Source organism: Athene cunicularia (genome assembly GCF_003259725.1).
Source record: "Athene cunicularia isolate RWA chromosome 8 unlocalized genomic scaffold, athCun1 chr8_part1, whole genome shotgun sequence".
Taxonomy (NCBI): Eukaryota; Metazoa; Chordata; class Aves; order Strigiformes; family Strigidae; genus Athene; species Athene cunicularia.
In genome coordinates, this window is record NW_020799109.1 from 33,049,218 (window position 1) to 33,062,629 (window position 13,412).

The 13,412-nt window shown below is 42.9% G+C and overlaps 1 protein-coding gene across 2 annotated transcripts; it reads right to left on the reverse strand.

The window, feature by feature from the left end:
• Positions 1-541: 541 nt before the first annotated feature.
• Positions 542-13,406, reverse strand: TSEN15 (tRNA splicing endonuclease subunit 15). Of its 2 annotated transcripts, XM_026854289.1 has the most exons (4): positions 13,360-13,406; positions 12,403-12,484; positions 11,038-11,173; positions 542-983 (listed from the first exon to the last, which is right to left on the reverse strand). In XM_026854289.1, exons 1-4 carry the CDS (start codon positions 13,375-13,377, stop codon positions 779-781), a joined length of 441 nt encoding a protein of 146 aa, XP_026710090.1. In that variant the 5' UTR covers positions 13,378-13,406; the 3' UTR covers positions 542-778. The 2 variants fall into 2 exon arrangements, with proteins under 2 accessions (XP_026710090.1, XP_026710089.1); XM_026854288.1 differs by lacking the exon at positions 13,360-13,406 and having other exon boundaries at positions 12,403-13,226.
• Positions 13,407-13,412: the final 6 nt, after the last annotated feature.

Below are 13,412 nucleotides of genomic sequence, written 5' to 3' on the forward strand. Positions count from 1 at the left end.
CATTCTCAGGCAGTCATCCAGCACCATCTTGTGTGGAACGGGCGCCCGGTGGCATTTCTGGATCGTGACCTTTAGCATGGTGTGCATTCAGCTACGGGGGTAACGCTGCCCTGGGCCAACACCTGCGGGTATGCTTGGTCCCTCATAACCCACCTCCGCAGGAAGGGCCAGCCTCTGCTCAGAGGTTCATCAGGCAGATCCAGAAAGCTATCTTTACTAGTCTATACTTTGTTCTAGTGGCCTCTGGTATTGCTATAGACTCTACTACAGCAGGGAAAAAAATAAAATAAGGTATTTCTGTGGAAAAGGTTTCTTACCAAAAGCAGGGGAAAGAAAGGTGTTCAGAAATGTAACCCAGGAGGTAGCATGAGTGCTTCTGACAGCATTAAGACAAAGACACTCTGTAAACTACCAAGCCTTTAAACAGTATCAGTACTCCTGCCAGAAAGCCTTAAGATTTACCTTCAACCAATATTCACAATATGGGTAAGGATGCATTTATTCTGTTATGTACCTGACCAGATACAAAGGAGAGACTAGCTTTGGAAACATCTCAGAAGTATATTTATTAGTCAGGCACAATCTGTCTCAAAGCATGACCCATTTCATACTTCAAATGGCATTTCATTACAGTGCAGCTGCACAAGCTTTTATCCACCCTGAACAGATGCTTGATATGCAGAAGGCAGGCTTTAGCACACTACTTACGTAAGTAAATAAGTTCCTGGATTTGTTTAGGTTTGAGGACAGTAGTTCAAGAAAAGTCCATTTGTCTTAATCATTTGAAAAGCTTCTTTCTTTTCTTTCTCCACTGTTTATTGTCCACATCTTCAGTATTGTCAGGAGGATCTGGTGTTACAAAGCCATCAGTCATTTTGTAGTAGACTACTGTGGAATCTGACTCAACTATGGCCAAGGTAACTGACAGCGGGGTGTCAGGATCATCTTGTGGGAGAGACGCTTTCTTCATGATTTCTCTTATCCTAGAAGAGGAAACAATCAGTTAGAAAGGAGTTCACAACACCTGACTATGGCACAAAGGCAGAAGTGCACCGTTGCTCTTTTTATTCAGCCTAGATTTATTCTGCAAATTTGTCTTCCCTAAAGGAAGTATAATATCTGTTCTAATAAAAGTTGTATAATCAAGCAACAAAATCAAGTAATAAAAGGATCTTAACAAAATATACTCAGTTACATACAGCTCTGCTGGAAATGGCTCAACACATGCTTCTAAGCTTTGCTTAGGTGTGCTAGTCTGCATATGCCCCAACCATCCTTCAACTATCACAGTCATAACATGGCAATCCCTAATGGCCTTGTTTTCATTAGATTAAAAAAAAAATCCAATTGAATTACACATGGTGTTCAATTAGAGAGCAAAATAATTAAGACTTGTTCCATTTGTAGAGACAAATCTCCCAGTCTGCGCTACAGTTCTCTGCGAGACCCAGGAACTGGAGCCAGGTTTCTCTACCTCCCTGTCTAGACTAGAAGCCACAAGACTAATGTTCAAGACAGTCAGCACAAATAATAATTTCCTTAAAAATTCAAGACAAAGTTATGCAATTTTTCCTGTTCATCTTATTTGAAGAATAACACGCCAGTTGCTTTCCAGTTCAGAGCTGAGGACACTGATGCCTGGAGTCCCTGTATTACTGTTCTGACTGGGAAGCAAGTAAAGGAGTGCAGGGCCCAGGGGCAGAACCGCAAAAATCCCCAGAGTGAGCGCTTCCACAGGGAGCCTTCTCCTCCACCTAAAGGTCGGAAGCAAGACAGCTCATCTCGGACTGCCAGGACAGGTTACGCTCTGGGAAGAGGTCAGCCATGCAGTGGGAAAAGTCGCCCCTTGCTTCATGTGCCCCCAGGATCTCATTCCCCAGAAAACATGCATTTCTGAAGCTGGGCACCATAGTTGAAAATAAGGCTCTTTCTAAATGCATCAGCTTTCAAACTTTAATCATCATCCTCCTTCCAAACCTCTTTGATCCCTTAATAAAAGCCAAATGGAAAGTGGCACTGAATAAGCAGCAGCCTGGAAAGCCTTTGCTTATATTAAGCCCATGACCCTCTTAAGTATCCATCTGTGTTCTAAACTGTTCATAATTCAACTCGGCTAAATTCAGTAGTGCCTTATCTTTTGCTTTCTCTCCTGGCCCATATATAATGCAAGGCAAAGCAACACAACACAGTCATTTCATGAAACAGAGATAATAAGGCTGTGAAAAGCCATATTCTGGTCCTCCTACCATCAGCAGCACATTTTGTAACAAGAGAACAAATAAAGCAAAGAGATACTGTACTGGCCACTAGCAGAAAGGAGACACCTGCAAAAGACTTATGTTTCAAGCAATGTGACATTAACTTTTCTGCTCCCTGCCACTGCTTTGTCTGCATGTTTTCTTGGCAGGTGCCTCAGGCTCAGGGCCTTGCTACGAAACTCTTAACTGCACCATGGGTATTAAGGAGAGCATGAACGCAAGACTGCCTTCCAAAGCTGTGGGTAATTCACAGATGGAGGAGCCCTGCAACAAGAAATAAATGCATCCCACTATGAGCAATGCCTCAAATACAGCAAGGCCTCCCAGTGAGAGAGGTGATGTGCCTGCTGGAGTTGCAGCAGTGAATGGCAAGTGAATCACAGGTGCACAAGTAGGCACCAGGACTGCAGTAAGCAAGGACAAACAGAACGTCTAAGGTGCAGCGGTGAAGCTGTGCTGATGCTGGGCACCTCCTGCTCTTGTCACTTCCAGCTCCTCCTTAAGGTACTTCCAGTACCACAGTGCCTTGCCGTGGCTCTGGTGGATGACAAGGGCCTGGGAAAGGATTGCAGATGTCCTTCCAGACATGCTACACATCCACAGAGCAAGAACCTACTTGTCACACCTCGGTAGCTGGTGTCTGGAGGAAGCTCTGAGTAAGTTGCCAATGGTGAGACCAGGCTACTGGCAGAGACCCAGTGAGGAAAGAACTACAGTGGCTTTTATGAAGCGGTGGATATTAATCTCTCTCTCCTGGGAACGTGGAATAGAAATAACTTTAGAAAGCCAAATAAAAGTGCACAGCTACCTGGAAGAGTTATTTTGGGAATCAAAGAAACCAAGCTTGTGTTGAGTGTGGACAGTCCCTCCTATCTGGAAGCAGACTCAGGCAGTGGTCTGTATTCACCTGTCAGCCAGGGCAGAAGCTCCTTCATATTTTCTTCAGCAACTCTCACCATTTCTCCTCCTAGTCTATTAGGGAGATAGATGTAACAGTGAGGCCTTAGATCTAGATCTCCCATCACTCATGATTTCTTCTTATGTGTCAAGCAGAGACATCTGAACCTTTCTACTCTTCTCCCCCCTGCTTCCCCTTAGAATTTAAGACTTAAAAGCTACACCATGATCCCAAAGGTGGCCAGGTCCTGACAACAGATTACTGACACTTCTTTGCATCCCTGACTTACTTCTGAGGAGACTGATGCCTCAGGATGATCTGCTAACACTGCCATCCACAGAGCCTAATGCTTTCTACTGCACACGGGTAGCCAGCCTCCACTGCTGTAAAGAATTACAGCTGCAAATGCAAGATTCTCCTCTTCCCCTTTTTCTCAACACAGGCAGCCCCAAAACAAGAGCTCTCATTCATGCATACCACAACCAGCCATAATGCAACACAGCACATCTGAAGATTAGCGAGAGGGTATCTTTTAAAAGGATAAGCTTTGGAATTCAGGAAGCCTGTATCAGACGCCTGTGTTTCCTCTCCTCCCCTGAAGGCATCACTGTTAAGTCTCTGCATCCAGCATGTTCACAAAGTTTCTCTGCAGCAGTGGACATTTCAAAGAAGGAGTCAGAGAACATCTGGGTTTATGCTGATGTCATCAAACTTGCTACCTGCCACAAACAGAAAGGTGAAATATTGCAGGAAAGATATAGGGGTTTTTTAATCTGCTTGATGTATATAACACTGTCTATTGGAGGAAAAAAAAAAAAGGCAAGAAGTATTCTTGGCCTTGTAAAATGCAAAGAAATTCATGCGTGACCTCCTAAACAAGACAAGAAGCTTTATTTGAAGAGATACAGCCCTCTAGGCTGCCCATTTCACACAACAGCCGCGTTCAGTGACTAAAATGCGGTCCTAAACAAGAAGCCCCTATGCTAACATCTCCCCCCAATAGAACTAGCTGACTTAATTTACTAAGTTAATGGTTGCAGATAAGCTCCTTAATGGCCAGTATATCTGCTACACTATAATGTTGGCTATAAAAGATGGCTTTTGCTTAAGCAAATGTGAATTTCATGTTTCTGAAAGTGTCAAATATTAGAAGCCTCCAAGGCAGGGAAATTCAATACATCCAGTACTTTGGCACACTCCACCAACAGTCTTGTCAACCTTAATTCACCAGCATTCAGACCAACCTTTTCCTCAAGAGTCACAACTGTTAGAACACATTCTGTAAACATTGTTCTCACTCATACCAAGGGGTCCACAACAACTCTGGTTTGGTTCCCCAGCCTTTACAGGCCATGTTCTGACAGCATGAACCCCACAGAAGCTGTGGTGTCGAGCATCTGGCACGGACTGGCTCTACCTGGTTCCTCCTTTTCAACAGTCATTCAGGTATGCCCACTCCACTGGCCAGACAACAAGTTTTAGGCAGAATGTAGAGAAAAGGTGCAGTTGAGAAACAGTTAATACCATTCTGCAATGTCTGAATAAAAGCTTAGCATGCTTTCAGTACAGTCTGAAGTAGAGCCTATGTTGGAAGAAGGCACCATGTCACTTTGTCATCTCCTGAAGGACCCTCTACAACACAATCCCCTTAGTACACGTTCACTCCCAGGCTCTCCCTTGTTCATCACCTCTGACTTGCTCACCCACAGGCTCAGCCCAAGTAGGAAGATCAGGGACAGCCAAGACTACACATGCTGCCTTCTCAGGATTTATGCCAATGACTACCTAGTAAAAAATAAAAGGCATATAGGGCCCAAAGAGAGCTCACAGAACAATCACGTGTGTGTGCACTGCTGCATGCACAGTGGGAAGTCTATGAGTTAAAATATCCTGCAACCTCTCATTTCCCTTCTATCCCCCTTCTCATGAAGAAAAAACATCCAATGTTAAAACAGGCAACAGGAAAGCTTTAAGTTTCCCACACAAAAAGGTACAAAGGCACTGTGAAAGGAAAAGAGCATACATAAGCTAGGGGAATACAGACACCACAAGAAACACGGGAAAGTTTTAAGTCACATAAATAGAATATAAGCAAATATTTTTTTAATAAGAATTCTCCTCTATTGCAGATCATACAGTCCAAAGTTTTCAGAATAGCTTGAAAACCCATCTCTAAAAAAACTGATGGTGTCTGCATGTTCACTGCAACCTATAATCTGCTCCCACCAAGACAAACACAAGTAGGATGAAGCCCTCAGTTTCCACCTAGGAAACAAACTCACACTCACTTTACATTGCAGGAGATGAAAAGGATTTAATCTCAAACACTGAAGGAGACACTTTTATACAAAAGTAAAGAACTGGCATTTTTAAAGCACTTTGCATCAGAAAAAGGGCTTTAGAAAGGGCTTTCTAGATACCTACAAACTAGAGTCAGTTGGGATTGCTTTTTTCTACCAAAGAATTAGTTGTAAGAGCAGGTTTAGTTTATTTAACATCATGCAAGGACCACTGCAGCTAACATAATAGCACTATGAATGCCATCTTGCATCTGCTTTTACTGCTGCTACTTTTAAAAGGTGACGGTGAACTTACCTGGTCTTCTACTGCTGTTGCAATTAATAGCTTAAAAACAAAGCAAACCAAAACAAATCCATACAAAAGAAGAGGGAAATTTTCCATCTTTCCCCCATCTGAATTTTTTATTAAAAGACTTTTATACAAGTAGGACTTCAACACACATGAGAAATCTGTACTGCCATTCCTAATGATCTGCTCCTAACGAAGTAACATTGGACTTTTTGCTACAGAGAAAGAAAATGCCATATGACTGGTGAACTTCAGGCAAATGTAGCTTGAGGTTTTAACTGACTGCCCAAAAACTAAAAGAGAACAGAATCATAAGGGAAAGATAAATGGGCAGAAAGGTTTTGTGTTGAGCAAAAGGTACTTCAGTGATATATCCCATGCAAGTACCTCTGAGAAGCAGCAAAACCAGTGAGAGTAGTTTTAGGGCGGTTGCATAGTGCTCCATTGAGCTGAAATGGAACTACTGCTTTCCCTACCATAAAAGCCAAAGGCTTTCAATCCAGCCTTTATACTTGGATGAATAATTCATTGCAGGCTTGGCCAGCCTGAACAGCTCCCTCCCCTCCATGCAAGGCAGGGCTGGAGAGGCAACACAACTTGGTCTCTGTACCACTACACAGAGATGATTACTCTGTACATCGGAGTGCGCCACTGTACCCGACTCGTTCAGATAGGCCCCCTGACAAGAGAACCACGGCAGAGGAAACCTCCTGTAAAGCACAATACCTTGACTTCAGCCAGCACTACAAAAACTGCACAGCATGGCTCACCATCAAAAACGCTGCTCCAGACATTGCTGTCTTCCCTGCAGCTAGGTTAACTTAGTGCCTTGAAATATATGGCAAGAAGCATGCAGTAGTGGTGGAAGAAGGTGTAAATGGACACCACTATTTCTTGGGATTTGTTTCCAAACTACAGGAACATGTGATACTAGACGAAACTCATGTTTTTATAATGGAAAAACCAAACCAAACCAACCAAACCAAAGAAAACACAACATGACTCACTAGTCATGAAAATGAACTGAAACCCCAAGGAATATAAAGCCATTTTTTTCCATGAAAGTCAAAAGAGAAAACAAGACAAGGCATGCGAAAGGGAGGAATCACAATTCAGCAAAGTTCTACAAGATACACCAACTATAGGACATTCAGTCATGGTACTGCATAACCAACTCAGCTGTATGAGCCACATCAATCACTTTTAAACTATTAATAAAGAGTTTGCATTTAGAAGCCTTTAAATATGTTTTTAACTGTGATTTAATGTATAAGTAAAATCAAATAACCCTTATGCCAGAAGAGCTACTGACAAAACTATGAAGAGGATGTGAGGTAAGGAGCATGCCACACTTCCAGTGAATTTAAAATAACAGTGCTTCTTACAAGCAAACCCACTTCAGATTAGAGGAAGACCTATTTCACAAACTGCAGATTTAGAAGAGGATAAATTGCTTTCAGTCCTCAGATTTGCTTCTAAGGATGTTTACCAGCTTTGAACTAAAACATTTACGTACTTTCTCCAAAATTAAGTTACCATTTTGAGAAAATAACCCTTTCCCTCCTAGCCTAAACCAAACTTTGCAGTCTCCATAACCTCATGCAACTGACTTTATCCTTCATTTCCAACACTTGCATACAAAAACCAAACAGGGCAATAATATATCATTTAATCTGATGGTTTATTACTAAAATTTTGCTTAGGCAATGTTATTTGTCTAGGACAGACAGCACGTAGTTCCACTAGATCCAGCATCTAACTCCCTGGTCCTTGGAGGGACCAGGCTTTCAACATTATCTAGGAAAATCCAGCTGTCAACACTGTGAGCTCTACGACACTTGCTGAGCTTGGTTTATGCAAGTCATTTCTGCCAGCTCTGAAGCAGGACTACCTGTATTTAACTGCTTCATCCCCTTTAGGGAGCCACAATTCTGGAATGTACTGACAGTGAGTACTTGGTGTGCAATAAGGTGTTGTCTGCAGCAGTGAACAGCAAACACAGCCCAGCCGATGGACCTACGAATTCCTCCCGCGAGCATGAATCGCTGCTCTATTCAAAGGTGCACAAACACATGGTTCTCCAAACCTCAGACAGCTGTGTGAAGTTGAGAGTGGTCCAAGATAGATATAAGTTGCATCTTATTCTCCACATCTTTACTCACAGAAGATTCAGCCATCTTCATTTTAAAAGCACGTATGCACAGCGCAAAGCCACTCCTCAGACTGTATGAGGCTACCGTTTGCATTGGTGGTCACTTTGCTCCAGACCCTGTAATTTTACGATTCAGTGAGTTACTGTGCAGCCTTACGCTGCCAGGGCAGGATTATCAGCTTCCATCAAGCTGTTTGTAGAAGTGGACAGTGAGCTTAGTAAGCAGAACAGCTTTTGCCTTAAGCAGTTAACTGTCATGCATGAACCAGACATAATAAAATCTTAGAACAGGCTGAAGAACATTGAGCAGATTTTTTTTTTTTTGGTAGGGCATTCATATTTATCATTTGCTTAAGTGTCTTGCTGGTAATTTCCACAGCAACTTTACTACGGCCTTTTAAGGACACACTCCTCTGAGCATCAGCCAAGCAGGAATCTTCATAAGACACCTGGGAAGGCAGAGCTTGGCTTTGAGAGGAAAACCACCCCTGCAGCTCCCATCCAGGCCTTACTGGTTAAGCAAGGGATGGCTGCCCATAAATTCTGCCATTTGCTAGTTGCTTTTGCAGTTAGCACATTTACAGGCCCAGCAAGGAGGACAGAAAGTTTCCACATTCCCAAGCCCCTCCGGTGGTTTACTTTAAACTCTAAGTGAGCTGCAGTCATTTGTACTGGTACCTCTTCCTCTGCCTTTATCAGGTAACTAAAAACCCCAAAGCATTGCTTTGAACAAAACGTCAAAGTAGCTAAGTACAAAAGCTTCCCTGTCTACCTATAGCTTCATAAGTCAAGTGAGAATACATCATTTAAGACATCAGATACCTAACAAGCCTCCTGCTATCAACAATCACAACACTACTAATCCCTGTCAGAACAAAGAGCTAGTGATACCATTAATACTGTTTCCAACTCCTTCTGTAGGATGCTTTTTTCATGGCCTCCCTCCACACTACGTAACCTTGAGCTACAGTTACTGTCTATACCCCCTGGGTTTTGTCTACTGTTCCAGCAAAGGAGCCGAACAGTTGACAGCATCCTTTCTCTACAAAGGCCAGGCCCCTCTGACCAGCGGCGACCTGTTAATGAAATGCCAAGCATGCATATGCACATGAACGTTCAATAACACAAACACAAGCATATACGATCTTCCTGCCTGACACCATCTATGGGTATCGAGCACATACAGGCTTTAATGGACTCACCCGGCATTACAGCCCAGTATTCAGCTCATTTTAGCAACAATATGCTCTGTGTAGTCACTCTGTAGCAAAACCTAGTCACACACTGTACTTTTAATCAATGTGACGCATTCACTCTTTACTTCTCTAACACACATCCTTCCAGTAATGGATTCCATCCGCACTGGTGCCAGAAGCAGAGCAAACAGTATCACCACAGTACAAACAAGTTCAGAGGCTCCAAATGAAAAGCTCCAATGAAACAGTAAAAGATAGGACATACATGCAGTGCAATATCTCACTGTCATTAAAAGCCAATTAGAACATACTTGCTGGCATTGATCCAATGCCAGGAATCAGTTTCCAACCTAGATGGAAACCTACTACATTAATCAAGCACAACGACTCAGCATGAAGGTGTAATTTCTCAAAGATCCCATATCCCGATTTGCTGCCTTCTTTTCCCACCTAAAATCTATTTTGAGCTATGAACAGCAGTGTCCCTTTCACACACATACAGTAACCTGCTTCTTGCACTGAGGCTGAATGACACTCAGCATTTCATCCTGCAACACCTCTGAGCAGCTTTTCTCTGTTGTGTAGATCACATCCTATTTCTCTGGAAGACCAAGCCTGTGAGAGCAATTGACCAATATTTGCAAATGGAAGGCCTTTTCAGCATGTAAATAGTACTCAGATCCATCAATATCTAGGAGGTCATTTTCTTCCACCTCACAAATACACTCTTAGGAAAACACATAGCGGAATTAAGATGGAAGTCTCTTTGCAAGAGACCAATCTGTCACTTCTAAAACAAACAACAAAAAAAAGTAAAACCCATAGTATGTCTAAAACATCATTCCTAGAGCACACACACATCTGCTAAGTGCAATTCATTAGCTACCTACTACTGTGTCAAGCTGCTGCCCACAAAGCAAGAGGAAACAGCAAACACTAGCAAGATCTGTAAAGCCAGCCCTGAGCACACACTCCTAGCAAGAGAAGGAAATGAAGAAAATGAAAAATGCTCTACGGTATGATGCAGCTGAAATAGTTCAGGTCTTCAGAGGCATCACAGGAAAGAATGGCAAATACCAGCAAGAGAAGGCAGCCATTATCAAAGAATAAATCATACTGTTTATTTGAGGCTGCTCTAAGGGCCAGTTAAAATATACTGTAAAATTACTGAAGAGGAATTTCACTAGGCTGCAAATATCTGTAATATCACAAAGTCATAGCTGTGTTGTCCTTCACTGGAGAATTACTTAGTCTTGCATGTGTAAGGAAAGTTAAGTCAAAATCACAGCCCAAGGGACAGTTACACATTAGACTCCAGGTAAGTAAGAGGAATTTCCAGTTGAAAGTAGCGATATTACACTTTCAAAACAAAAAGCAAAGCAAACCGAACCAAACACACCAAGCTTATCCATAGTTTTGACAATGAAAGTCTATTCTTAGACAGGTCCGAGAGAATTTCTTTCCTCTTAGGTACTTTAAAGCCCAGTGACACAAACAGTATTGCTAGATTTCCCAGACTATAAAAAAGCACCACAAGAATGTTCAAAACATAAGCTGTGACGGTCTTGTATTCTAACCCGGTCTCTCAAACACATACTCTTGATATCCATTGTTACCTCCTAGAGCATATGCAACTTCTAAACAATACAAAGTGTTATCAGCAGAAGGAATCACCTGCTGTGGGAAGCTGATATCAAAGACATACCACTTTCAGAGAGGCATAAGCTGAGACTGTTTCAGCTCAGAAAATTGAAGAAATCTCAACTTTGCATGTATGATTGCAGCACCCAAAATAACTGCTCACAGGCTCAGATACTGCTTTCCTCTGATACTCCTTTTGCTCCCCTTTCCCCTCTTGACCAAGTCATCAGCAGCCTGTTAAATAAAGCTGTTTTTCATTTTCTCTTACTGGTAGCACGAGTCAAACACTGACCACATCCTCACCTCTCGTGGCTTAATGATATGTGCACAGGTACTGGCACCATCACTTGGAGACTGTCCTGTTCTCTTTCACGTGCATGCAAACACACGAGTTGCAGTTCTGCTACTCCAACATGCTTCACTTCATGCCAGTTTCTCCCTAGAAAGGTTCATCATCAATGAGAAGGAACAGAACACAAAACACAAGTTTTAATCATTTAAATATCAAACCTGGTATTTAACACCTTAGTTTGTGCTTTTCCTCCCTCTCCTCGCAGGACATTTCCCATGAGAGACAACTGCCCCATTTAATGGTGAAGGGCCCCTTCTGAGAAACAATTCTGTTAAAAAAAAAAAACCCACAGGAGCCGTACTAGTCTGCTGACTCCAGAGCTACACTGATTGATGGTGAATAGGGATCTGACAAAGCTTTGTTTCAAAAAGGCAAAAAGGAGACAAAACCATCTTTGTCATCTGCAGCATAAAACTGTAATTCAAATTTGAACTTTATCAGTACCCTAAACTGTGAAGGAGTAGGTGTTAAAAGCATGATTGTTGATGATACACAGTTCCTTCCCTTCTACTTGAAGGGATAAGGATAAATGGTTTTTGCTGCAGAACTACAGGAGTCTTCTCTTGAAGTCTATTGAGGCATTTTCTTCAGAGGTATAACAATAACAGACACAGCGCTTTCTGGCCTGTAAAATCCCTCCCTCCACTTCTCTGACCTTGAGAACCACCAGCCTCCAAGAGGAACGGAAGTATTTTTATTAGGCTGGCTGCCTGCCTATGCATGGTCCCTTTTCAACAAAGCCAACTTGGGAGAATTGCAGGCAGAGGTTTATATATCACATAACTCTGTTCCACTCTTACAAGGTACCAGAAGACTACACTTCATTTGTCATAATTATTGCCACTAGACTTACAAATTATCTTCTTTCCTACTGTGACCCTGCCCTTTCCAGAAAAGGGCATCCTATTCAGGCCAAAACACTTCAGCCATTTGCTAAATGGTAATCAGTCACTTTATCATTCATTTACAAATGAGGACTCTATTACAAACACAACCACTAAACTTGTAACTTCACATTTCCATGCTCCTTTTCCTACTCCTCTTTTGCTTTTTTCTATGTGTGCCCTGGAATGCCTGCACCTGTAACTGCTGGACAAAATGGGCCTTAATTTTTGTAAAGGCTCCAGGTAAGCAGATGATATACATCTTCAGCACCAAAATACCGTCTGTTTCTTAGGTAACCATCACTGCATTAAATTTAAAAAAAAATTGCCAAGGACTTTTGTTGGAAAGGCCCTGCTAATGCACAAACTTTAACAGAACCTAAAGGTAAGTACATCTGTTGGGATGTCTACCCAGTAACTTCACTGAATTACCTTCTAAGAGGTCCAGGTATACCACAAACGCAGAATAGATTTGAGCACTGTCAGATATATCAAGAGACATCATTTCTGTGAACTGAAACCCAAAAAGTAACATTGGTGATGGAAAGCAGAAATTATATTAAGAATGCACATACCAAACCCAGAATCTGTACAGCTATCTGAGCCACTGAAGTCTCAAACCACTTTTAAGGACCAACAGTTAAAAAGCAGGACTTGTTTTCTGACAGTATCTTAAGAGCTCTTTATTCCACATTTGCCTATTTTGGCTCTTAAGAAAGCAAGCTATATAAACAAACAAATAAGGATTTGCAACTATTTCTGGAACAGATCTAGCTTTGTGGAGAAGGGCTATGAATTTTAGCTATTTTTGCTGCAGAACATCAACATAAGATGACAGCCAAATTAAATACCTCCATGTTTTCAGTATACTAAAAATTAAGATGGAGTCGAAGTTGAAGACGCTTGCGCTTTCCAGCTGCGATCTCGGCATTTACAACCTCGTCCCCTAACTAAAGCCAGCGTTCCCCAACAACCCCACCGGCTCCTCATGGCCGGGAGACGAGCCCCCTCAACAGGCCCAATATAACAAAACGCGTTGTATTAAAACCTTAAGAGCTCTTTTTTCTACATTTGCCTATTTTGGTGCTTAAGAAAGCAAGTTATATAAAGAAACAAATAATCCGGGCCCCCTTCCCTGGGCGGGGGTACGGGACGGGAACGACTCGCTTCCCCGGCCCGAGATGTCCCTCAAAACCATGGCGGGGGGGAATCCTGTCAGGGGCCGGGTCAAGGGGCGAAGGCGGGAGAGTGGCCCCCCCTCCCCGTGCTGAGGGTTCTTCGCCTCAGCGGGGTGAGCCCAAGCGCTCACACACCGCCCCACACCCTCCCGCCCCTCAGCGCCCGGGTACTGACGGGCCGCGGAGCCCCGCGCCCTCCGCCCCAGCCTACCGTGGGGTGAGTCGCCATCAAGTTGCCGCCAGCCCCCTCCGCCCAGCTCCCCC

What these genes read in the sequence shown, in the direction of transcription:
- TSEN15 (XM_026854288.1), bottom strand. Translation starts at nt 12,505, where the DNA reads ATGTTACTTTTTGGGTTTCAGTTCACAGAAATGATGTCTCTTGATATA. An exon ending in ATACCTGGACCTCTTAGAAG is followed by an intron (nt 11,174 to 12,402) that starts GTAATTCAGTGA and finishes GAACCTTTCTAG; the next exon opens with GGAGAAACTGGCATGAAGTG. An exon ending in ATATCATTAAGCCACGAGAG is followed by an intron (nt 984 to 11,037) that starts GTGAGGATGTGG and finishes TTCCTCTTCTAG; the next exon opens with GATAAGAGAAATCATGAAGA.